At 35.8% G+C, this 24675-nt stretch overlaps 3 protein-coding genes across 3 annotated transcripts; 2 read left to right on the top strand and 1 right to left on the bottom strand.

The window, feature by feature from the left end:
* The first annotated feature begins 2644 nt into the window (after positions 1-2644).
* On the top strand, positions 2645-3824 carry LOC118735614 (phospholipid phosphatase 6). The gene is made up of 2 exons (XM_036465466.1): positions 2645-2752; positions 2987-3824. The coding sequence occupies exons 1-2, from the start codon at positions 2750-2752 to the stop codon at positions 3605-3607; spliced, it is 624 nt and encodes a 207-aa protein (XP_036321359.1). The 5' UTR covers positions 2645-2749; the 3' UTR covers positions 3608-3824.
* Positions 3825-3994: 170 nt separating this feature from the next.
* On the bottom strand, positions 3995-7314 carry LOC118735613 (ribonucleoside-diphosphate reductase large subunit). Its single transcript, XM_036465465.1, has 4 exons — positions 7166-7314; positions 6539-6627; positions 6301-6478; positions 3995-6197 (listed from the first exon to the last, which is right to left on the bottom strand). The coding sequence occupies exons 1-4, from the start codon at positions 7197-7199 to the stop codon at positions 4087-4089; spliced, it is 2412 nt and encodes an 803-aa protein (XP_036321358.1). The 5' UTR covers positions 7200-7314; the 3' UTR covers positions 3995-4086.
* A 310-nt stretch (positions 7315-7624) lies between these two features.
* LOC118735612 lies at positions 7625-16900 on the top strand. The gene is made up of 9 exons (XM_036465464.1): positions 7625-7824; positions 8357-9058; positions 9642-9776; positions 11335-12601; positions 12673-12791; positions 12849-13034; positions 13100-13340; positions 13734-13870; positions 15496-16900. Exons 2-9 carry the CDS (start codon positions 8408-8410, stop codon positions 15661-15663), a joined length of 2904 nt encoding a protein of 967 aa, XP_036321357.1. The 5' UTR covers positions 7625-7824; positions 8357-8407; the 3' UTR covers positions 15664-16900.
* Positions 16901-24675: the final 7775 nt, after the last annotated feature.

The raw sequence follows: 24675 nt of genomic DNA, 5'->3' as shown, positions 1-24675 counted from the left end.
TATAACCCTTACTAAGTAGAATTCTCCTTTCTGTGTTGCCGGAAAAGGGGACCGGAAGTATTTTTGCGCAGAACTTCTTTCTGCGTAGGCGGGTTTCGGCCGCGCTTAGGGATTATAACCCTTACTTAGTAGAATTCTCCTTTCTGTGTTGCGCAAAAGGGGACCGGAAGTATTTTTGCGCAGAACTTCTTTCTGCGTAGGCGGCCTTCGGCCGCACTTAGGGATTATAACCCTTACTAAGTAGAATTCTCCTTTCTGTGTTGCCGGAAAAGGGGGCCGGAAGTATTTTTGCGCAGAACTTCTTTCTGCGTAGGCGGCCTTCGGCCGCGCTTAGGGATTATAACCCTTACTAAGTAGAATTCTCCTTTCTGTGTTGCCGCAAAATAGGGCCGGAAGTATTTTTGCGCAGAACTTCTTTCTGCGTAGGCGGCCTTCGGCCGCACTTAGGGATTATAACCCTTACTAAGTAGAATTTTCCTTTCTGTGTTGCCGGAAAAGGGGGCGGGAAGTATTTTTGCGCAGAACTTCTCTCTGCGTAGGCGGCCTTCGGCCGCTCTTAGGGATTGTAACCCTTACTAAGTAGAATTCTCCTTTCTGTATTGCCGGAAAAGAAGGGCGGACGTATTTTTGCGCAGAACTTTTCTCTGCGTAGGCGGCTTTCAGCCGCGCTTAGGGATTAAAACCCTTACTAAGTAGAAGTAAATAATTCATATTAGAAAAAACGAAATTATCCATATGCACACTTTCGTTAGAAAACCGAAATAATGCATATAACAAAAACCGAAATAATGCATGCATGCACAATTTCAGTTCAAAATCGAAATAATGCATATGGCAAAAACCGAAATAAAGCATACATGCACAGTTTCGGTTGAAAACCGAAATAATGCATATAACAAAAACCGAAATAATGCATGCATGCACAGTTTCGGTTGAAAACCGAAATAATGCATATGAAAAACCCGAAGTAATGCATACATGCACAGTTTCGGTTGAAAACCGAAATAATGCATATGAGAAAAAACGAAGTAATGCATACATGCACAGTTTCGGTTTAAAACCGAAATAATGCATATGGTAAAAACCGAAATAAAGCATACATGCACAGTTTCGGTTGAAACCGAAATAATGTCTAAATGCACAATTTCGGTGCCCCGTTTACAATAGGGCCGTTCAGGATGTTGTGGAAATGGTCTTGGATTTGCGGTTGGAATTGCATTTGCAAATTTTATCCATGGCAGCCGTGTGCATTTTGTTGTTGTGAACTTACTAATGCAACGAATATGCAAATGCCAGAGCATATGAACAATATCCTGAACAGCCCTAATATTGTTACGATTGGGCCTCCGCACACTGGACTGCTCAGTCCGCCTAAAACCGGTTTTGTGTGGATAAGAGGGGGAAGAGAGTTCGAGTTTAACTCGGTCATTTCAGTCCGCGAAAATCGCGGATTGACGGTGGACTGACACGCACACATAGGCCCCTATTATGAATTGCATTCGATCTTCGACTGTGATCTAAAGTGCTGATCGAACGAATTTTCATTTGGTACACAATTTTTTTCTATTCATTTGAAAAAGACGTTTTTGGGTGGGAAATGACGTTTTTTCAGACCAAGAGTGACGTTTTCTCATGACGAAGACCTGGCAACACTGATCAGGGGCAAAATGTCAAATCTTAATTCGCCTCAAAGTTTATACCATGTTCTGACCGACATTGAAAACATGTTTTCGTTGCTAAAACTGGTTTTTGACCTAAAACTTGTGTTTTCGTCTATGTAAAATCTGTCAAACGAAACCAGTTTTCGCTGAAAACTACTTGAAAACTCACGTTCCACTCGTTCCAATCGGTGTCTTAACTAGTGTTTTTCGATTATTTATCATCTTTAATAAGCCATTTCGGATTTATTGTTAATAGGTCTGCCTAAGTAAAATAAGATTGTAAATGCAAAGAAAATGAAGGAAAAGTATTTTGGTTTTGTTTTTGTGTAGCAAAACTGTAATCAAAAGATGTAAGAAATGTCAACGAAAACACTAACAGCCGGTGTGAACAGCCTTCAGCCCATAATCCCAAAACTCGTTTTCAAAGTGTTTTCGTTGTCGGTCAGAACACAGTAAAACATGTATTTTGTTGTTGCTATTCAGAGGCATGCTGTCAAATCAGTAAAAGCAAAAACAAAATACATGTAAGGCGAAGGAAAGAAGAAGAAATCAGCTGATTGGACAACACCACCTTGTATAAATTCGCCTTGGATCGCTTGTTTGTGGTAGTGCCACAAAATTATGTGTTTGTTGTAATATGAATTCGCCTTGTTTACAACAAACGCATTGTTTTGACATTAGTTCGCCTTATTTACAACAAACATCATTTTGACATTCAGGACTGCGGCGAAAACCTAAATTCGCCAATAACACCCCCAAGGCGAATTTACACAAGGTGTTAATGGCGAATTTAGATTTTCGCCGCGGTACTTACGGTCAAAAGCTCGTGTTTGTTGTAATATGAATTCGCCTTGGTTACAACAAACACATTTTGACATTAAGTACCGCGGCGAAAATCTAAATTCGCCAACACCAACTTGTATAAATTCGCTTTGAACGCCACCTTGTATGAATACGCCTTGATGTTCACCCTGTACCCCGTAATTTTCATAATCGTGTACATTTGCTACTGCACCCATCAACTGTCACAATTGGAATAACAAAGGTGCAAAAAGCTACGTATTAAATTCGAATAGAGTTAATAAATAATGGTAGGTACGATATTTAAGTGGACACTTTGGTGGCAGTTTACTATTCAATTACTGTTGTCGCCACGTAAATATTTTGTTGTAAAGCCGCTCAAATAAGGCGATATAAATTCCCTCTACAAGTCCGTTGCACTATCATCAGCCAGGTTTTGCAGCCCGGCCTGATTCATTTACGCAGATTATTATTTCCATAAGTATATGCGTATTCTCACGTTATTCAAAATCTGTATTTTTCAGGGCACAAAACAACGTTCGCTAATTTTGGAAGAAGTATTAAAACAAGATGTGATATGGACGAAAAAATTGGTTACGTTTGTCTTCCAATATATTCCGTTTGTAAAACTACGTCGGTATTGCAAAAGTTTAGAAATCTCATGCAATGGCATCGCTTGGTTGACCAGTTGGTTGGCTTTTATTTGGATTGCGGACAGCAAATCACTCTACCAAATGCAGTTAAATCTACTCTTTGGCCTAATTTTTGATATTATAGTAATTGCCGTGTTGAAAGCTATATTCCGACGTAGGCGACCCTCAGTGTGTTCGGATATGATTACTTTGGGACCTGACAAGTTTAGTTTTCCTTCTGGGCATGCGTCCAGGTCAGCATTCATCCTCATGTTTTTCGTCGTGCTAAATCCTGTCTGGGAAATACTATGGATACCTATTGTTTCGTGGACGTTGAGTGTGTGTTTGTCGAGGGTATTACTCAGCCGTCACTACATATTGGATGTTGTTGGAGGAATGACGGTTGGAGTTGTGGAGGCGCTTTTCATTGGACTTTTATGGATTAGTGAAAATACGGCATCAAATATTATCAACTATGTAACCAACGATTATTTGCCTGCAGACGAGGTTTAATCTCTTTCATTTTGTTAAAATACCCCAGTAATGCATATTTGTTAAAATTTTAAATTTACCAAGAGAATAGTAAAAAGCCAACAAAAATGCATTTTAAAGAAAAAAAATTACCGTGGCTGACTCACTGATGTGTAAACAAAATAAGACACCACATATTTGTGATATGCGCTTACACCTAAGATTTTTTATCACACCTATTAAAAAATACCGATAAGTATGATTGCGTTTTCTTTGTAGGTTTTCCCAGTTCTATTTGCTTTTCTGTATAAAATTTGTAAATTAGATAGTGTGGTAAAAATTTTTACTCTATCGGACCCTTCTTCCCTGCGACAAGTTAAACTACCTTCATAGGTTACGGTAGAAGGAAATAAAATACAATTAAGTTTTTGTTTTAATAACTTATGCTTAACAATACAATTTATTTTTGAAATATTACGAGAGAACAAATACAAAACATCTTCAACATAGAAATATCCACTTTACGATCCGCAAGACATGCAGGCGTCCTTATTTTCGAGGGAACAAACCATATCTGCCATATTCTGGCTTCGATTGGGAGATGCCGCTTCTTCGGTTTGTTTAGCTTTTATTTCCCCATTCGTTTCTTTGCGACTCTTGTCCACAGTAAATTGTATAGCATTTGCAGCAGGTTTGGTACGTAAGTAGTACATTCCTGTTTTTAGACCCGCTTTCCAGCCATAGAAATGTATAGAAGTTAGTTTGCCATAGTTTGGCTCTGCGACATGTATGTTAAACGATTGGCTTTGGTCGATGAATGCTCCCCGATCTGCTGCCATTTTAATTGAAGTTTTAACCGAGATTTCCCATACAGTTTTGTACAGATCGCGAATGTGCTGCGGTATGGATTCTATGCCTTGTATGGAGCCACGGCTAGTAATAATTTTATTTTTCATGTCATCATCCCACAAACCCAACTCAGTGAGATCGCGCAGCAAATGATGATTTACAACTTGAAATTCGCCAGAGAGTACGCGACGTGTGTAGATGTTAGAAGTGTAGGGTTCGAATGACTCATTATTGCCCATGATTTGCGCAGTTGAAGCGGTGGGCATAGGTGCAAGCAGGAGGGAATTCCTAACACCATGCTGTTTAATTTTCTCCTTCAATTCTGTCCAGTTCCAGAGCTCAGTGGGCTTCTTATCCCACATGTCATATTGTAGAATTCCCTTGCTAACTGGACAGCCTTCATAAGTTTCATAGGTACCGTATTTCTCAGCCAATTCACAACTAGCTTCTAATGCACCATAATAAATGGTTTCGAAAACCTGTTGATTTAAAAGGAATGCTTGTTCGCTTTCGTACGGATAGCGCATAAGTATAAGAGCGTCTGCAAAACCTTGTACGCCGATCCCGATTGGACGGTGTCTAAAGTTTGATTTTTTTGCCTCGGGCAATGGGTAGTGATTTATTTCAATGATTTTATTCAAATTTCGTGTCACAGTTTTGGTGACTTCCTTGAGCCGTTGGAAATCGTAAGTTTTTTCAGGTGTGACAAACATGTTCAAAGCGATTGATGCTAAGTTGCATACAGCCACCTCATCAGGTGCAGAATATTCGACAATTTCAGTGCATAGATTGCTGCATTTAATGGTGCCAATATTTTGCTGATTACTTTTTCTATTACAGGCATCCTTGTACAACATATAAGGTGTACCGGTCTCCACCTGGGATTCAATGATGGCGAACCAAAGACTTTGAGCTTTCACCGTCTTATTAGCCCGTCCTTCCTTTTCATACTTTGTATATAATTTTTCGAATTCTTCGCCCCAAACCTCATGTAAGCCAGGACATTTATGTGGACACATCAATGACCACTCTCCGTTAGCTTCCACACGTTCCATGAATAAATCTGGTATCCACAAAGCATAAAATAAATCTCTGGCTCGGTGCTCTTCTTTTCCAGTATTCTTCTTCAAATCCAAAAACTCAAAAATATCTGCATGCCATGGTTCCAAGTAAATGGCAAAGGCGCCAGGCCGCTTGCCACCACCCTGATCGACGTAACGTGCAACGTTATTGAATACCCGCAACATTGGTACCAAACCATTTGAAGTGCCATTTGTGCCCGCGATTGCTGTGCCCTTTGCGCGTATGCAATGGACATTTAGTCCAATGCCACCAGCAGACTTGGAAATTAAAGCACATTGGTGGGCAGATGTAAATATACCATCAATGGAATCACCAGCCATAGTCAATAGGAAACAGGATGACAATTGCGGTTGGCGAGTGGCAGCAGCAAAGAGTGTTGGAGAGGCATGTGTGAAATAGCGTTCCGAAAGCAAGTTATAAGTTTCAATAGCGGCATCAATATCTTCACCATGAATACCAATGGAAACACGCATTAACATGTGCTGCGGACGTTCAACAATTTTGCCATTCAACTTGAGTAAATAGGAACGCTCAAGTGTTTTGAAACCAAAATAATTGTAACCAAAATCACGGTCATATATTATAGCCGAATTTAAGCGGTCTGCATTTTTCTTTACAACATTGTAATGAAAGTCCGATATAATTGGTGTAGGTAGGCCAGTTTCGGCGCTTACATAGTTATACAGATCACTTATAACATCTAATATGAAAATATACAATTGAAAAATATGCAAAAATATACCACTAGCAAGAAAGCAAGTTTTTTTTTAATATCTAAATAATTTTTATAAAAATTCACTTACCAGAAAATACTTTTCTAGTTTCCTTATGCAAATTGGAAATAGCAATGCGTGCGGCCAAAGTTGCGTAGTCGGCATGTTGCGTTGTTAGACTAGCTGCGATTTCGGCTGCCAAGTTATCGAGTTCCTGTGTGGTAACGCCGCAATACAAGCCATTGATGACCTTTAGCGTAATGGCCACCTTTAACCCCAATTAAAATCAACGTTAGTACTTAAAAAAAAAAAAATAATAAGAATTTACCGGATCAACAAAATCCATGTTGAGTCCATAGCAAAGCTTCTGCACACGTGAAGTAATTTTATCAAAATGTATGTCCTCCTTTCGTCCATCTGTAAGGAATAATTTCACAAGTTTTAGAGGTTAATCTCGGTTGACCCAACATATGTATGTTATAGTGGACAAAAACGATTCAACTAGTACTCAATTTTAGTTGTAGTAGAACTCCTTTCTGATAAAGGTTATGATGTACCCGAAATTCCTGGAGTAGGTAAACTTATCTTTAAATCAATGCCTAACTGCAGGTAATTAACATGCCCGCTTCTACGCGTTTCTTGCTAGCAAACGCTTTGTCATTCAAGCGTGCGGCGCAACTTTCTGTCACTTCCTTTGCTATGCAACTTTGAAGCGAATTTCAATTTCACAAGACTTATCAGCAATTAATGGTGTTTATCGCAAACTCCTATTCGAAGACGACATACTTCTGTAAAAAAATAACCCCAAGCTTCCAATGAGCCAAATATAAAGCTTTCTTTACACCAATACGTTTGGTGTCCTTTTAAAGGCTTCTAAAACTGCACAATTGCTGCTTCATATTCAACAATGAGGTATTATTAGCATTTTATAAATATTTTGTACAACTAAATTTACCTCTTTTTATTACATATAGTTTAGGTGACTTCATTTTGCAAAACCTTCAGCAATTAATCTTCCGGCACAAATAGATATCACCAAAATGAGGAAAATTTTCTAGTGGAATGTAGATTAAACGCGCCAAAAAAGACGTTTGAAGTTTACTTATCTTGCGAATTCGGGAAAAAATCGATTGCGAAACAAAACAGGGCGTGGAATAACTGAAAACTGTAATTGTTGAATATTTTTTGACAAGTAAGTTATAAGTAAATGAACGTTTAAATTTAAGCCTTTAAATTATGTATTTAATAATCATATACCCATGAAAATATATAATTTTCTCACGAAAACGCGTCCTTTTCTACTACAGGGTGCAGTCAGAAGTCACTGTAGAAAAAATAAATTAGCAACAGGGTGTTTGTGGATCCCAGATGCGCAACAGTTGAAGTTGGGCTCCCTGCAATGGCAGGGTTCTTGCGGAATTATCCCTGGCACATGGCAATACTGTACATGATTGGTGTTGTTCGTTGCCTTGTAATCATGGTGATTGATTCGGTCTGCCTCAAATACGCGAAAAACTATAGTTTCTGTTGACGATGTAGAAAAATCGTTGTAATCTATCGGTTGAGAAAAGTTTTTTACCTACCAAAACGTTGAAATAAAGGGAATATATACCCGTTAAGTATCTATTTAGTGTTAGTAAGAAGTGATAAGGACGATAAGAAGTGCTGCTGCTGCAACGCGCGGAGTTGTTAAATGTTGGCAACATCGTTTGATATGATGCAGATGCGTAAGCGCTCTCAACAAAACAAAAAAGCGGATATTCGATCAACTCGTTCAATAAACACAAAACAAGAGCATATACCAGTTGTATTATTTTATATATGCAGAGATAGATAGATTGTTGGACTGAATGTGAATGTGTGATAATTACATATTTGTGTACACGTTTAGATTTTATCACGATTTTTCTGTGTTGGTGTTTGCATGCATTGCGTTGAGTTATTTTCGTGTAACGGAAACTCTGGATTTTCTTGTGTGTGAGAGAAATGTCTCAAAATGTCTTGTTCTGGCTGAACGTACAATAGTTGTATAGCCAAAGCGCCTTCATATTATTAGATTTTATTGTGAATCTGTTCGGATGTGTTAAAAAAGGCGTTCTTTTTTTAATCTTATTAATTAATTTATAACTTTGTATATTGTTTTAAGATTGTGAAGTGCTTAAATTGTGTGAAAATAATTTCCCATAATCCAATAACTATGTGTAATGTACCACCTAAGTTCTATCAAGTTTGTCGTTTATGCCTTACTTTGGTCAAAGAGCATGACGTTGAGGTGCTGCAAATATTTAATTCATCATCAGCAACAGCTACAACTACGACGGCAGTGCCTTTTGGCAATGATATTCAAACAAAAGAAGCCCCTGCAAATGCAAATATCCTCGGCCAACAGTTTCACCATCACCATCACCACCATCATATTCATCCTCAACAATTTGGGAGGCCACAGAGCAGTTGTAGTACAAAAAATGATTGTGGCTCTGATAACCAATCTCAATCGCCTGTACCAGTTTTCAAGAGTGAGGAAGAGATATCAGATAATAATCTAAGTACACTCGTGCCGATTGTGCCTTCTTCCATTGTTGCAACTGATACTTCTACATATGGAATCAGTCAATTGATGTCCAAATCATTGAAAAATAACGAAGCGGGGGACTTTTCAACGTCTAATACACAAATACATGCAGAAAACGCCACACATGTGAAACACAAGATTACATTATCCAATGATAACGAAGAAGGCAAAAGCAATGATGGCATGTCTCTGGGAGAGGAGGTGTTCAAGAAGGAAAACCATGATGATTCATCACCACATATTACCATTCAAATACTCAGCTGTCTCTCTATAAAGGTACGTAATAAGTAAGAGATCCGATTACGACACCACTGACAATAATTAAACAAACAGGGTTGCCGGCTTATTTATATTTGCACAACTGGTAAACCTGTGTATTTGCACGTTTTTCCAACAAATTTAATTCTAATATAAAAAATTATATTTGTATAACCAGCATGTGAAATGAAAAAAATGCGTTGAGTGAAAATTTCATTTGGATGATAACATTTCGTGCAGCTCTAGTGTGTGCTTGCATATGTGTGCTTTCGAAAGGAGTTATCATATCGGCATCTGATGAAATTATCAAGTGATATCAGTACAGTACTGCACGTGCAGTGAATCTCCTTTTGTTGGTAAATAACGCTGTGTGTTATCGTTGTTGTGCAAGTATCGATAACAAGTCTGCAGAGATTGCCCCCACTAGAGTTGCCAAGTGTCAAAGTGGTGGCCATATTTAGTAGGATTTGATAATGAGATTTAACCGTGATAAATATGTTCATACATTCATTCATATATACCTATTAAATGCAAACAAAATATAATTGAAGCTTTAAAAATAATAGTTGCTAATGTAAAACAATTAATTTATTTTTTCTAGATTTCACGAAATGATGGCTTGCCAGCCATTGTATGCCGCAACTGCAGAGCTCAATTGAATGCATTTTGGAACTTTCGATTGATGGCTCAAAAGGCAGATTTTACGTTAAAGGAGTTAACGAAATTTTCTAAACAGGTGAGTCATAGCAAAAATGATATAGGATTGATTGTAGAATAAATTCCAATATAAAGAAGTTATGATATGTTCACCGTTGATGATCTGAATCTAAAAGTAAACGCAAATACCCTAATAACCCTGAAATGTAGGTGTTAGCTTCGTTTGCTTGCTCTCCTTCACCTAGCTGCCGCAAATAAAATACGGAGCCGTTAAAGTTCGCAATGTTTAAGACAATTGGCGAACTGATTTTAAAATATGTTGCACCATTTAGGTAACTGGGAACTGAAAGGTTGCAGTGAAAGAAATTACAGTTCTGCGTAAATAATGCACCACGGACAAAAAAGGGATGTTTTCTGATGTCGTCTGCTCACCTCCCACATAGTGAAGATTTTATGCTCCCTGCAAGGGTACGTCAATTTCTGTTCAATAGTCAATGGCTGCTTGGCTGGTGAGGTAAGCAGTATTGGATCCTAGAGGCGTCAGAAGGCAACTCTATGAAATGACAATATATTCACACCTCCATTGCACAACCACTTATCCCGACGTTGTCAGACAGGCTATAACAACATTCAACGAGAGACAACCACATTCCAGAGGCATCCACCTCTTATCTTGCCTCCTTAAACTCAATCAGCTACCACTCTTCGCTCCTTTGTTTTTGTTTAAAAAAAAGAAAATACCGAAACAACCCTTGGCCAGATATAAATCTGGGTTACATAGACCCGACCATGTCGAAACAGCACGATTCCAAGGTTATTTGAGCTTAACTACGATTGCTAGCCTAGCCGATTTAGGCAACAAGCTGAGGTCGTTCCTGCAATTCTAAATATGGCATTTTTAAATGTTAGACAATAATATTTCTATCAGATTAAAAACATAAATTCCACTTTTGACTGGACAAGACAATGAAATAACAACCGCGGTTTCGAAATACTTCTATACGATCCCCAACTGGTACATCAATTTACTGATGTAGCGTAACTGTAATAAGTCGTTTGTGCACTAAACGTTATTTCAGAGTCTGTTGTTGTTGTTGTTGTAGCGGCTACAACAACCCCGCCCAGATCGGTTGGTATCTCAGTCGTTGTCGTCAAGTTCCACTAACGGCAACCCTAGGAAGCGTGCAGCTTCTGTGGGATCTGTCCACAGGGACAGGGCCGTTAGGGTTGTCGGGTTTTCCGGGCATGCGAAGAGATGGTTCGAGTCATGTGGGGTCTCTCCGCATGCCGGACATTCGTTCGGCACATCCTCATTCAGCCTACTCAAGTAGGAGTTTAACCTGCTGCAGTAGCCGGAGCGAAGTTGAGTCTCTACTAGTCTGGTTTAGACAGAGTGCATACAACCTAAGTTCCCTTTCCCGCATTGTCGTAGAGGTTAAGAAGCACCTGTTTATTACATTCGTTTGCGTCGCACTAATTATCTTGAATGAATACCTTATTAAGTTTCTATGGAATGAATGCAAACCATGGTCATAAAGAGTCCTTTATTCCAGGTCTAGTAGTTTATTCTAAAATGTTAAATATTTCAAAATCCAGAGAAGCAAAACATAATCCCTCTTGCATTTCTTCCTTCACAGAATTCTATGGGAAGTGATACCCATTTCACAAGCATTTCAAGATCACCACCATGCGGAAAGTCTTCTTCGGAGAGAATGGCAGCCAAGGCTTTAACAGAATTAAGTAAATCATCAAAAAGTTATTTTGGTGGATATAAACCAATAAATCCTACTGCCGAAAATTATGCTGAAGCTTGTACATTTATACCAGCTACCGTAGCCGTCGCTAAATCGCTTCAAAAGCCGAATATAAACGAAAATGATGACATTTACAATACAGCGTCCTGTTCTTCGAAAACTCCGCCCATAATGAAGAAATTAAGTGCGCTATCACCACCACTAGCGCCACCTGCACCGCCTCCGCCTCAGCCGCGTTCAGGCGAACTTAATAATTCTCTAACTGCGCCTGTAGTAACAGCCAAAGCAACAGCAACAACACCTACGACAGTAATTACAACAACGGAAGAAATGTTGGGAAATCAAACGGCCGCAGCGTATTATTCCAATGATAACCCCTTAAAATATGATGGTGTCATTTCGCCGAATACAATTGCAAATAATTTGATAAATATGAAGAACGAGAATTTACCGAATATTGAGAAAATTAGAAATTTGCAACAAAAACTCGAAACGGCTGCTGTGCTTATGGATATTAGTAAAAAAGTGATCATATCACCACCATGCTCGAATCGCCAGTCTCCAAATCTACCTTCAATGCAAACAACAGATGAAAGTATTAAAAATTCTGTGATAAAAACTGAACGTCCATCAAATGAAAAGACAACAACAGTAGTAACATCAACAGTTACAACAACACTACAAGATGGAAAGGAAATAGACTTATCAATTAAAAAGCCGAAACTTGAATTCTCAAACACTCAACAAACAGCAACAAACGTATCTCAATTACTTCATTACACTCGTCCTACAATACTCGAATTGCAACAACAGCATCAACACCACCAACAACCACAACAAACACATACCCAACCTGTAAATTTAGATTTAGAAAATGCAAGTATTATTAAAGGAGGAATTGAAAATACAAGTATACCTTGTAGTAGTACTCAATTACCAATACCAAATAGAAAGGAAACACCAGCAGCCACAGCAGCTGTAGGCGCAGTAGCTTACACAGACTCCGATGAGAGTTCCGATTCGAATCGTTTAGAAATGGATATGAGTTCAATGCTAAATGAACGCAAATCGCCGGACAGTATAACATCAGAAGAGCAAGTAACGGATATTGCGACCACACAATTGTGGCAGGCGCTTGCCAGATCGGCTGGTAAGTACTAAGAGAAATTATTATTTTATTTCTAAATTTTTGTTGTTACTAACACACCGCCACCATTACAGCAAATAACGAAAATAATCAGCTACTCCGGCATATGATACATCAATCGCTAGTATTCCCTGCGCCGCCAACTGCAATATCAGCTGAGAATGTACCTGAGCAACCGATGGCATTACTGAAGGTAGGTGACCCGCCTTTTTTTAATTTTTTTTTTAAGTAATAGTTTCTTTTCTTTTAGAATGATAACCTAAATAAATTGTGCCGAAGAAAACAAACATGTCCGACGAAAAATGATGCAATCGAACAACTGCCCAATGTGTTGGCTGTTAATGCTCAAAATCTCGAGATTAATGCCGGTACACATAATCATGTTGCTGTTGCGGCCGCAGCTGCAGCGGCAGCTGCATCAATGCAAGAGAAAAAGGTAATATTTTGGTGATAGTGTGGTAAAGTTTTTTAAAATAATAACAAATTAAATGTATTCTCTAGAACAACAAGAATGCTGGCGCTGGCACTGCTGGCATAATAAATAATCCAAAAGATATGTCTTGCTCCAATTGTGGTACACTTACTACGACTATTTGGAGACGTAGTATTCGTGGTGAAATGGTATGCAATGCTTGTGGTTTATACTTTAAATTGCATGGCGTTAATCGGCCGCATTCGATGAGACGCGATACGATACACACACGTCGAAGACGTCCGAAGGAATGTGAAAAATCGAAGAAAAGTAAGATGGATATTTATTTAAATATATAATTTATTATATATATTTATTATATATATAAATTTTGGCATACCATTACTTAAAAAATAATGTTTAAAAAATATCGCAGTTAATTTTGCATTAACTTTTATCAAAAATACAAAAATATTGAACACCGCATATAACAGAGAATTTGGAGAGCGTTAGAATTCTATATCAAAAAAAGAAAAGTAAAATTAAAATGCAAACTAACAAACGTCAGAAATGTGACTGAAAATTTTGTAATAGGAAGAGTTTATTAATATACAAAATTGCCCATCAATAAATATAATCCCTGTTTCTAATGAAAGATTTCTATTTACATAAAAATAATAATTGTACTATAAATACTAACGGTGGCTTTTATCTCCAACTTAGAAAACAAACGCTCAAGCTCGCCTTCCGAAGTATTATGTAAAATGCCCGTCTGTGGTACGAGTGGCTCAGGAGTTGAGCTCAAGCAGAATGTGTTTTTAACTGTTGAAAATCCAGAGACATCTGTTTTAGCTTTTGCGGTAAGTGATTTCTTATCATTTTCACTAATAATAGTTTGCCATTTGTTCTTATTTCTTTTCCTTTTATTAACAACAAATGTAATTTATACTCATGTGTATTTGTTTAGTTTTATTTGAAAAGTAATTCCGTAATATATACTAACACGATTGCTAATAGCTTATTTATGTTGGTATCTTTATTTGCACTTGTTTCGTATGCTAACACTCATACGTACAGACTAGGGATGTTAATTTTTCAGCTTTTTCCGATCCCGGGATTTTCGGGATTGCCTTATCATGATCGCTGGACTCAGATATTCATTACTTTTCAACAACTTAAATCGAAAAAATTGCTTCTATATTGTTTGAGAAGCTCTCCAACCATAAAATCAATAATAAATAAATGGGTTCGAAACCTACTTTTTTTATTTAAAGAGGCGTTCTTTTGTTTTCTCTCTGACGTCAGGATTTATTTTAAAGTGCTTTGTAATTTCAAAGATATGATTAATTGCAAAAATTATTGAAAAAACTCAATTCAATTTAGAGTAAAAATATGGGTACCAAATGCAAGGAGAAATTTCTTTAGAATTGAAAAAAACTAAAATTTTTTGGATTGACAAGAACGAATATGTAATTTTTTAAGCTGATAAAGTTAGAAGGACGAAAACCGAGGATGTTTTCGAGTTTATTTAAGTCTTTAACATATAATTTTTTCAAAAACAAATATTGCCAAATTTCAAGGATAACATTTTTAAAATACATTTTCAATACTTACCAGTCCTTCTGCACAAAAAACTTGAATCTGTTTAAATTCTACAGGATTTCCTCATTAGTTTGATACCCATACTTCTTCTCTAAGCACATTTCTCTGAATTTTTTAAATTATTTTTGAATTACTGACGTCAGAGTGAAAAACTAAAAACGCAGTTTTACCATATTTGTGTTTAGAATTTACTATAATGAGCTAGACATTTATAAAAAAAAAAAATTAATTATTAAATAAAAAAAGAAATATAGCTAATACTGGTCAAGAAAAGGAGTTTCTATTATTGCCATCAGTGGAAATTACAGATCCCGAAAATCCCGGGATTATTTATCAAGAATCCCGGCATTTTTGGGACCTTAAACAGGCCGGGATTAACATTCTTACTACATACATATATTTTGTATATACCCTAAACATTTCATGCGCAACTAATGGCATACCCTCATACTTATGCGCCCACGTGTGTTTGTACATATGTAGTATGTACATTTAATTTAATTAATTCATATTCAATATTTTTTTCTATAAAATTTCTTAAACTAGAGGCTCTCAGGAAAAAAAATGTTCGTTTATTTATTTCTTCAAGAAAATTTTCAGCAAAAGCAAAGAACTTTTTCAAGCAACAGCTGTAATGAAAAATATTTCTTGTGATTTTTCTTGAGAACTGAATACAGCCCTTTAATTTTTAAATACTATCTAACGTTTTTTTTTAGAATTTTCTTTCGTTTTCCATCTTCTTTTTTGGTCATGACCCAGTATTAACCCACTGCTGATATCTATTTAATCCTAAACTAACCTCATTATGCCATTCCATACATCATTTCCTCCAATTTAAGCAATAAAACTTATATTTTCTATAAATTGTATATAAATTTTTCAGAAATTCAAGCGACACATGGACGAGGAACAAGCGAATATGATAAAAGAGGGATTGTTAAAGAAAAAGAAACTACAACAAGGTTCGATTGAAGTAAAATTCAATCAAATGGACGATTTTTTAGTACCTCTCAATCTTGTCTCCAGTGAAAATAATACTAAGTTAACATAAAACGCCAAATCAAAATAACAAGAAAGCAGAAATTACAAAGAAAAAAATAAGTTACAAAACACAAAACAAAAAAAAGGAGAACGTGAAAATTTAGCAAGTAGAAGACTATGAGTGCCGCGCAAGCAAGAAAGGTAGCAAACGCAAAACGCAAATTACAAAAAAAAAACGAACATAAAATTAAAAAAAAGAAAATCTGAAATTGTAGAAATCAAAGAAAACGGGGAAAAAATTACACACAGAGCAGAAACAGTAAGAAAAGTAACCAATACCAAAACAGAAATGAAATAATGTTTATATAGAGTGGAAGGTAAAGCGATGTTTTAACATTAATTAATTCATTAATTAATTTAACCAAGGGCATATATACTTAAATACAATTTTATAAGTTAATAATTTATTGTAATTAAAAGTAAAAAAAAAAATCAAAAAAAAAAGAAAAAAATCAAAGCTTCAGTATTTTTTGAACCACAATGACAATGTTTAATACTACCCCTTAATTAAATAATAGGATCGCTTGTTTTAGTACATACATACATATTAATTGCACATGCTTATGTATGTATGGAAATAAGAGTTGTACATATTTAAAAGCAAACAACAACAAAAAGAGCAGTTTTGAATCTTAACGAGAAAGAAAATAAAACAAAAACGATTGAAAAATCACTCAAAAAATAGATAATACACTCACTCACTTTAAAATCTCTTGCCTATATGCGAATCATGTGATAATTACTTACATTTAATCTAATAATATCGAACTTATTAATCTTATTAAAAAAAAAAAAGAAAGCAATACAAATTTCACATAAGTACAGGGTGTTTTAATTCGCATATATTAATGGACAATCACAGAAAGGTCTTATTACTCAAAGTTCAAACCTTGTTTTTCTCAAAAGAAATAAAGCATATGCGTGCGCACGTACAAACAAACTCAAGGTGCATGTGCATATACATATGTATGTACATACCTCTGCATTGTTGTAGTATGCATGCATGTGCTTACGAGCATGCAAAAATTAATATTATGAGAGTAATGTCTAACATTAGCATCAACAACAACAACAACAACAACAGCATATTAAATATGTATATTATGTACATACTCAAGTACATTTAATAAATTTGTAATTAAGCTTGTAATCGTCCCTATTTATTACATATACTTAACTTACTGTTCACGGTAGTGCACCAAAAACAAACAAAAAATATATATAATGATAATTAAAAAAAAAAAAAACAAATAACAAAAGTAAGTTTTAAGAAATACTAAAAAATATTAACGAATAATTAAAATATTTATTTAATATCTGCACCACTTAAAACGTTTATCGTTAATTTATGTTTGCGCTGTTTTATCAGTATTAGAAGCAGATACACGAGTATTTAAAAACAAAACAAAAAACAATTGCTTTACGGGGAAACTTAAGCAACGCTTTCAATATACATACATACACATGCATAGGTATGTAAATACTTATGTGGTATATAATACTTAATAAAGTGTAAAAAACACATGGCATCCCCTTCGCACTTTTCTGCGAACTCCCCTATCCTTTCTTTGAATTTTTTTTGCGCTCATTTACTTATATAATTCTCTTGCGAAAAAAACGCGAGAAACGCTCAAAAATAGCGAATTTATTGTGAACATTTTGTAACTTAAATGTCGTTGAACGATACATATTATATACTACATACTATATGTAATTATGTAATTTTTTTTGTTTCTGCCCTTTTTTCTTTTGGGAGAAAAGCAGAGAATCAATCATACATCAGCTTAGAGGGTTTTTTGTTTAATTTGTTTCTGTTGTTGTATAGGGTTAAACGCAGGTCAAAGTTTGCATGTGAAATCGAAATCTAAATCCGAGCCGTACTGAGTGGGTGCAGATTTTTTATTGTACTTTTTGAGCTAATATAACAAGCACGCGGTATATTTATAGACATAGAGCACGTATACAATTGAGTTCAGAAATTTTTGCTTTGCAACTCAGTGGATTTTGTGTGATTTTTAACGAAGGACTTCTTTTTATGTACATAAAAAAACACATGCTGTACTAGGGTGGTCCTTAAAAATATAAACATCTAAATTTTGTATGGGGCAACCCTTTATTTTGTTCTACGTAAAAAATAAAGACATGCACGAAAATTTGCAAATTTTAAAATAATTTCAAGAAATCTCTAGCAGGGTTTGAAAAAATTAAAACTTTTATAAATCGCAAAAATTCTAAAAATTTTTTACTTGAAATCTGATAAGTTTCACATAGTATTGAAACTTATTCCTATAAATTCATAAATTCTCAGAGTTATAGCTGGTTAGAGTCGAAAGTTTGTAAAATTTTTGCGACTTTAAAATATTAAATATTTTCAAACCCTGGTAGCGACCTCAAATTGTTTTTTTATTTTAAAATTTTCCTGGGGTGCTCCATGTTGTTTATTTTCTAAGGAACAACCTAATACAATCGTTGCTTTGCTATAAAGTAGTAGCATAGAGGAAAAAGTAGAAAATAATTCAATTTGGTAAAAAAATTAAATATTTTTATACATTCAACTCGAATTTTTCAAATTAAATTTACCGCTTGTACATCCCTATTCCAACGGAGTTGCTAAACTCTGCGCATCACTGGCGCTAGCTACTGTGCCCAGAAATGTGCTACAAAAATTAGTTTTTAAAAAATATGTATTTTTAAATACATATTTAAAGTTATTGCGGCATATTTTGCGGCGCAGTCAGTAGGTAGCACAACAATGATGCGCTTCGAGTTTTGAGCTTTGATAGGAAAAGTGTTATTAGTTTAGATGGCACGCCGCATCTAATGTTGGGCTAATAAAAAAATAAAAAGAAAATTCACTTTGGAATTTTAAAGTTTGCAATGAAAAACTCCAATTTTGGCGATGAAAAAGAATTTATAGAACATAGTTGTAGTGCATTTCGAATTGTATTCTAAAAAAAAAAGAAGCAAAATACTATATAAATACATATACTTAAAAACTCGTATAACTTTTTTTAAATAAGGCGTGATCTACTTTTATATTCGAATACATTAAAGCTGAATTTATCTAAATTAAAAAAAAAAAATATTAATACAGCACATCGCAGTATGCATTTCTGCATAAAAACACAACAAGTACTAGTGTAAGCAGGACTTCACCTTAGGCATATGAAGTCTTTAAAAAATTGATATTTGATAATCAAAAGAAACAAAAAAAAAAATTAAGTATTCGCTATTGCAAGAACAATTTAGGTAGTTTTTTTAATACTTTCACTCCTCACTCTTTAAGTATGTATAGCATTAAAAATATTGAAACGAAAAATTCTAAAATGCAAAAAAAAAATTATAAAAGAAAAATTTTTGTAAAAAATTTGCAGCCCATGCGAGGCCGAGTGACAAATTATGCGCACTTACAAATTGAGATTAATTTATTTTTTTAAAAACAACGCAAATAATATACTTATGTACATACATACAAATATAAATAGATACTAAATACACAAGCAAGTAGCGTGTATGTTTTGGTGGTACTGCTCTCTCTCAAATTCTCACTTTTCGAAGCTTCAAAGCAGCAAAAGCTTTAGGCCTTTCTGAGTTGTACCATATAATGTATATATCACAGCATCCTGCTTGAGTAATTATTTTATATACATCAAAACAAAAATTTAAATTTAAAATAAAAAAAGATAATAAATTTAATGACTAAAAATCATAAGCGTTGAAAACAGTAACATGTAAATTATACTATAAGTGTGTACATCGATTTTTTACACTTATGTATACATGCATACATAAATATATATATATATATATATATATTATTACAGATTCGAGCAACTAAGTAGATTTTGTTTTAATTTTTATTACCTAAAAAGATATATATATATATAATTACGTCGTAAAAATTGATCTGGAAAAAGCATTATTCAAGCGAGTTTTTTTACTAATATAATAATAGTAATTAATATTAATAATAATTCACAAACAAAAAATTTATGCCGCAAAGCAAACAAAAATTATGTTATATGACACACAAAACACAGGAAAAAAATAAATATTTTAAAACTAAAAAAAAAAACACATAAACTTAAAAAAATTATTGTCCATTGTAATTTAACGCTAAAATTCAGATGGAATAGTGGGTGTGCTCTGGAACCTTACAAGGAAACAAAAAGAGTTCGCCGTACACCACTAATGGCGTTTTGCTTCCTACTTAAAAATGTTGCCTTGTTATTGCTCGCTTCGCGCACAAACAGTAAGAAACTAACAAAAAAAAAAGACATCGATATATCATACTTTATGATCCGACTGCGAATGGCGAAGATATTACGAAAAATCGAAAAGGGCGATCCCTATTTTTTTCGTTAATTAATTTCTCAGAAACTATCAGGCCTATCGAAAAATGATGTATGTATGGTTTATGGACGATTTCATTGGCTTTCATTTGCAGTGTTTCGTATTACGATTGTTCAATTCGTTCGTACGATATACGTGATTAAGTGGATGCACCCTTTTTTTAAGCTGAGTAACGGTAAATTGTCGGCCGCTGTGGTGTAGTGGTAAGCAGTGCGCGCTTTCACTCATCAGCACCTGGGTTCCAGCCCTGGTCAAGTAACATCGCAAAAAATATAGAAAAAGGTTTTTTCTTAACAGCGGTCGTCCCTTGGCAGGCAATGGCAAACCTCCGAGTGTATTTCTGCCATGAAAAACAGCTTCTCATAAAAATACAACCGCCGTTCGGAGTCGGCGTAAAACTGTAGGTCCCTCCGCTTTGTGTGACAACATCAAGGCGCACGCCACAACTCGGAGGAGAAGCTCGGCCAAACACTAACATATGTGTAAGCGCCATTCTATTATTACCTCTGATCCCGTACTCCATGAACTACACGAACTTGCAGGAAGTTGCAGGAAAAATGTTCCCGTACTCCAAAATTCTCCAAAATCCTGTAAATGAGAGCGACTTTTGGAGAGTTGTGTACAGAATGAAGTTGCAAGATTTTACCCGAACTTTTTTTTTCTGGTAAAATCATGAAAAGTGTCAAGCAATCACTGGTTGACGTTTTTACAGGAGAAAGGGCTCTTTTGTTCCCGTACTTTTTGTTGTTACTCACTTTTTACTCTCACTTCAGAGAGTAATTTTACTGTTTGACAGTTTTACAGGATTTTTCACGAAAAGTATTGGATCAGAGCTAGTATTTAAAATTAAAACCGTTCGCTCAATTCGTCGGCTATCATTTATTTTTTGTCTATTATTTGTCTACTTTGTCAGCCCAATTCTGAATACTCCCGGGGAGTTTGTTCTCCGGGAATTTGTATCTCCCTCCAATAATTAACTCCCAGGGAGTAGCATTTTCCCAAAAAATTTGGGAGGAGGAAATTCGAACTTCGATAAAGCTGTTTGATACTTTGACTGCTCAACTCCGTTATTTAATAAAAAAAATCCTGAGGGATTTTTATTCATGATAAGGGGATAGGGGAAAAAAGAAAAAACTCCCAGGAAGTTTCTGTTCAGAAGCGGCCTGTATACAATTAAAATTTTGAGAGCAACTCAAATGCCAAATAAAAGTAAAACAAAAAATTAATAGATTAAAGTAAGGTGCATCTATACAAGGTGGTGTTACTAGAACAGCTGATTTGATATTTTTGTCTCTACAGCAGAATAGGTTCTTTCCCGTACGCCACGCGGAATCCCGCGGGTGCCCAAAACAGCCCAGATATTATTCCCGTCTTCTTCTTCCTGTGCGAAACAGCTCGGACTTTTCTGGGTAAAAATGGATAAAATGTCAATGTGCATATCAGCTGTTTTGTGTTTACATATATTTTCAATCTTTATATCGAGGGCTTATATTCAATATCCTCTATCTGTTATTTTCACAAAAACTTAGCTATTTCTCAAGTTCTGGGCACGAAATGTAGTTTTTTGCATTTCCGCAAATTTTTCGCTTATTCTCTAATTATCGGATCCGGTCCGCGTTATACGGGAAAAAACCTAATGTCATCCAAGACGAAATGGCGTAACTTTAGTATGTCAACAAAACGAAATGCCGAAAATTATCTCCCATTTTCTTTCGTTTTGACATCCTGATGTACATACCAAAAAGCGATAACAAAATACAAGGGATTTTATTTACATATGTATGTGCGTCTAATATGGATGCGCCTTGGATGAAAATATTCCCACCAAACAATTTTTGTTGCCGGCAATAAAAAAACCGTGTCGCCCTCGGGAACAAATTTATCGCCAATAATATCGCCATCGAGTCCATTTCTTATTACCAGTCGCTCTAAAACGTCCACCGAAAGCAACTCGCCTGGGCGAGTTATTACCTGAATGAGTCGTTTCCTTATCGCCTCAGGCGATATTTGGAATAATTTGATTCTTTTTAATACTTCATTAACTTTTTGTATACAAAATTGGAACTTAGAAATGGAATTAATTCTTTCTTTCGCTATAGGGCTTCGTATTTTTTCAGTCCTGTCTTTGGTATAAATAAGACGCTTTGGATAATACTGTTGACGCGAAATTCATAAGATTGGGAATTTTCGATAACTTTTTTATTCCAAAATTGACATGAAAGAAATGATGTTGCCGATTTGTCACCACGGCAATAAATCGGTGAGTCGCGAATTTGTTGCCATTGACGATTGTTGCCTATTTTTCATGTTTCGCATGTTGGCTTCAATTTTGCTTTTATTTGAGACTGAAAGTGAGAATGTATCGAGCCTTAACCCCCAAAATAACTTAAGCGACTTTTTTTTCAAAATTTTCCTTTTGATGCACAAATATTCCTAGAGCATCTAGGTGCATTTCTGCATTAAAAAGGAAAACAATGTCGCTTACGTTATTTTAGCGGCTAGGGCTCGGTATGTGAAATGGAAAATTAAAATTTTGTACAGATTTGTGCATTTTTATATTGGGCTATTGGTACAAAATAAAAATATTGGGACATTTTTTTTTGTAGTCAAAAGCTTGGTAAAATATAGCAATTTTCTACTGAAAATTTTCAACAAATTATTTTTCGTAATTGGGATAAAGAAAAATATTTGGGTATTCACATAATCGGAATACGATTTACAACAAATTTCGGCAAATGAACAATCGTGTGACACTGCATTTAAACTTGTATTTATATGGATGTTGGTAAAGAATGAACTATAAAAAAACTAACCAAAATTAACAACAAAAATACACTCAGAGGTTTGTTATTGCCTGCCGAGAGGCGACAGCTATTAGAAAAAAACTTTTTCTCCATTTTTTTTCGATGGCCTGGGGAATGGCAACGCGCACTGCTAACCACTACACAACAGCGGCCGTAACTTTGCGTAAATTAGCGTCCTTAAATTTCGGAATACCAAAGTTTCCGCATTACTGAAATTTACCGTTATATGAAAAGTGGGCGTAATTTTAATCCGATATCGAACACTTCAAATATCTTGCTTTTCTCTGTCCAATAATTATACCGAGTTTGGTACAAATTGACAGAACGGTTACCGAGATATACATACATACATACCTATCTATGTATTTTTTGAAATGACCGTTATATGGGACATATGTAGGCTGGCTATACTCTCCGCTATATTAGATGTAGGCGTCGTTATTCTCCAATTTCGGCCCTTTTTCAATACTATCCGTCCTACGCTGAAAAGAAAAACACATACGAAGTTTCGTTAAGATATTTAAATTTTTACTCCAGTTATCGTGTGCACATACGAACGTAGAGACACTCACGGCTTAATCGATTTCTCCCTAAAGGAGGGCGGTTGGCAAGCCTAAATACAACCCATTCCACAGAAAGCGAAGACTGCTGCGTCTAAAGAAATCTCGTTTTTATTCTTCGTAATAAATTAGTTTATACCCGCGGGTTTCACGTTTCAATAAGCCACGTGAATGTCTAACTTTTCGGAAGATGCCATACCCGATTTTTAATATTTCTAATTCTAATTCAATAACTTCACATTGATAAATTACCGCATTTCAAAGAAGAACAACAAGGACAACTCCGCAGGGAGGGGTCTTATCACACCTGCTGTCAATATTGGTGTTAAATGAACTGTTAGAAAGCTTTATTTAGGAGAACGAGGGCAGTTGCCTACGCTGATGGCTGATTGGCTATACTAATTTCTGGCAAATTCTTGCCAACAATAAATGAGCTAATGGAATTGACAACTGGGCAAAACAAATTGGCTTAGGAGTCAATCCTTCTAAAAGCGAATTTGTCTTGTTCAGAAGGAAAACAAAAATTTCGGAATTCCCCTTACCAAAGCTGGACGGGAATAGTCTGAATCTTCTCTCCGAGGCGTAATACTTACTTGGGTATTATCCTTGACTCCAAACTTATATAGAGCGCAACGTAGAGGAAAGAGCTTAAAAGGGTCTAGCAGCGTACTATACCTTCGAAAGGGCTTTCCGGAAAAACTGGGAGCTGTCACCGCTTTTCATTCTCGGTATGTACCCCACAGTCATCCGACTGGTTTCAACCTATGGAGTGCTGGTCTCTTGGAAATCACTGGATAAATGCAGCAATCAGAGAATAATTGGGAGTGTACAGAGACTCGAAAGCCACGGTATAACAGGCGCTGTGAGAAGCGAGCCACTTGTGGGGTAACATTTGCAGCCGCAAAAGAAGCTCTTAGACTGAGGGAATCAAAATTGTGGGAGCAGATTAACTATGGACACGTAGCGCCAGTGAGGGCGCTACTTCATATACGATTAGGGGTACAATTGAAGCGCGAGATACCAGTGAAGGCACGATCAGAGACGCCTGTAGGGGCGTCATGCGATGTACCACTGTACAAAATGTAATATTAATATCCCAACGGTTTTTACCCTCCATTCCCGCCCATCCGCACGAGGGGCGCAGTCCGCATGACGTACGGAACCAGTATTTTCAATTTTTGCGCCGAGTCACGATAGGCAGGAGTTTGTTAAGTGTCGAGATCTAAAACTGTTCAGCTACAGAACTAAATTCATCAGCCGATTTTATGTGTTTATTTTAATGATTCATTTATTGAGAGAGGACAG

Source organism: Rhagoletis pomonella, unplaced genomic scaffold (assembly GCF_013731165.1).
Source record: "Rhagoletis pomonella isolate Grant_MI unplaced genomic scaffold, Rhpom_1.0 Rhpom_scaffold_00003, whole genome shotgun sequence".
Lineage (NCBI taxonomy): Eukaryota > Metazoa > Arthropoda > Insecta > Diptera > Tephritidae > Rhagoletis > Rhagoletis pomonella.
The sequence above is the reverse complement of the archived record's forward strand: the minus strand, read 5'-3'. Positions and strand labels throughout refer to the sequence as shown.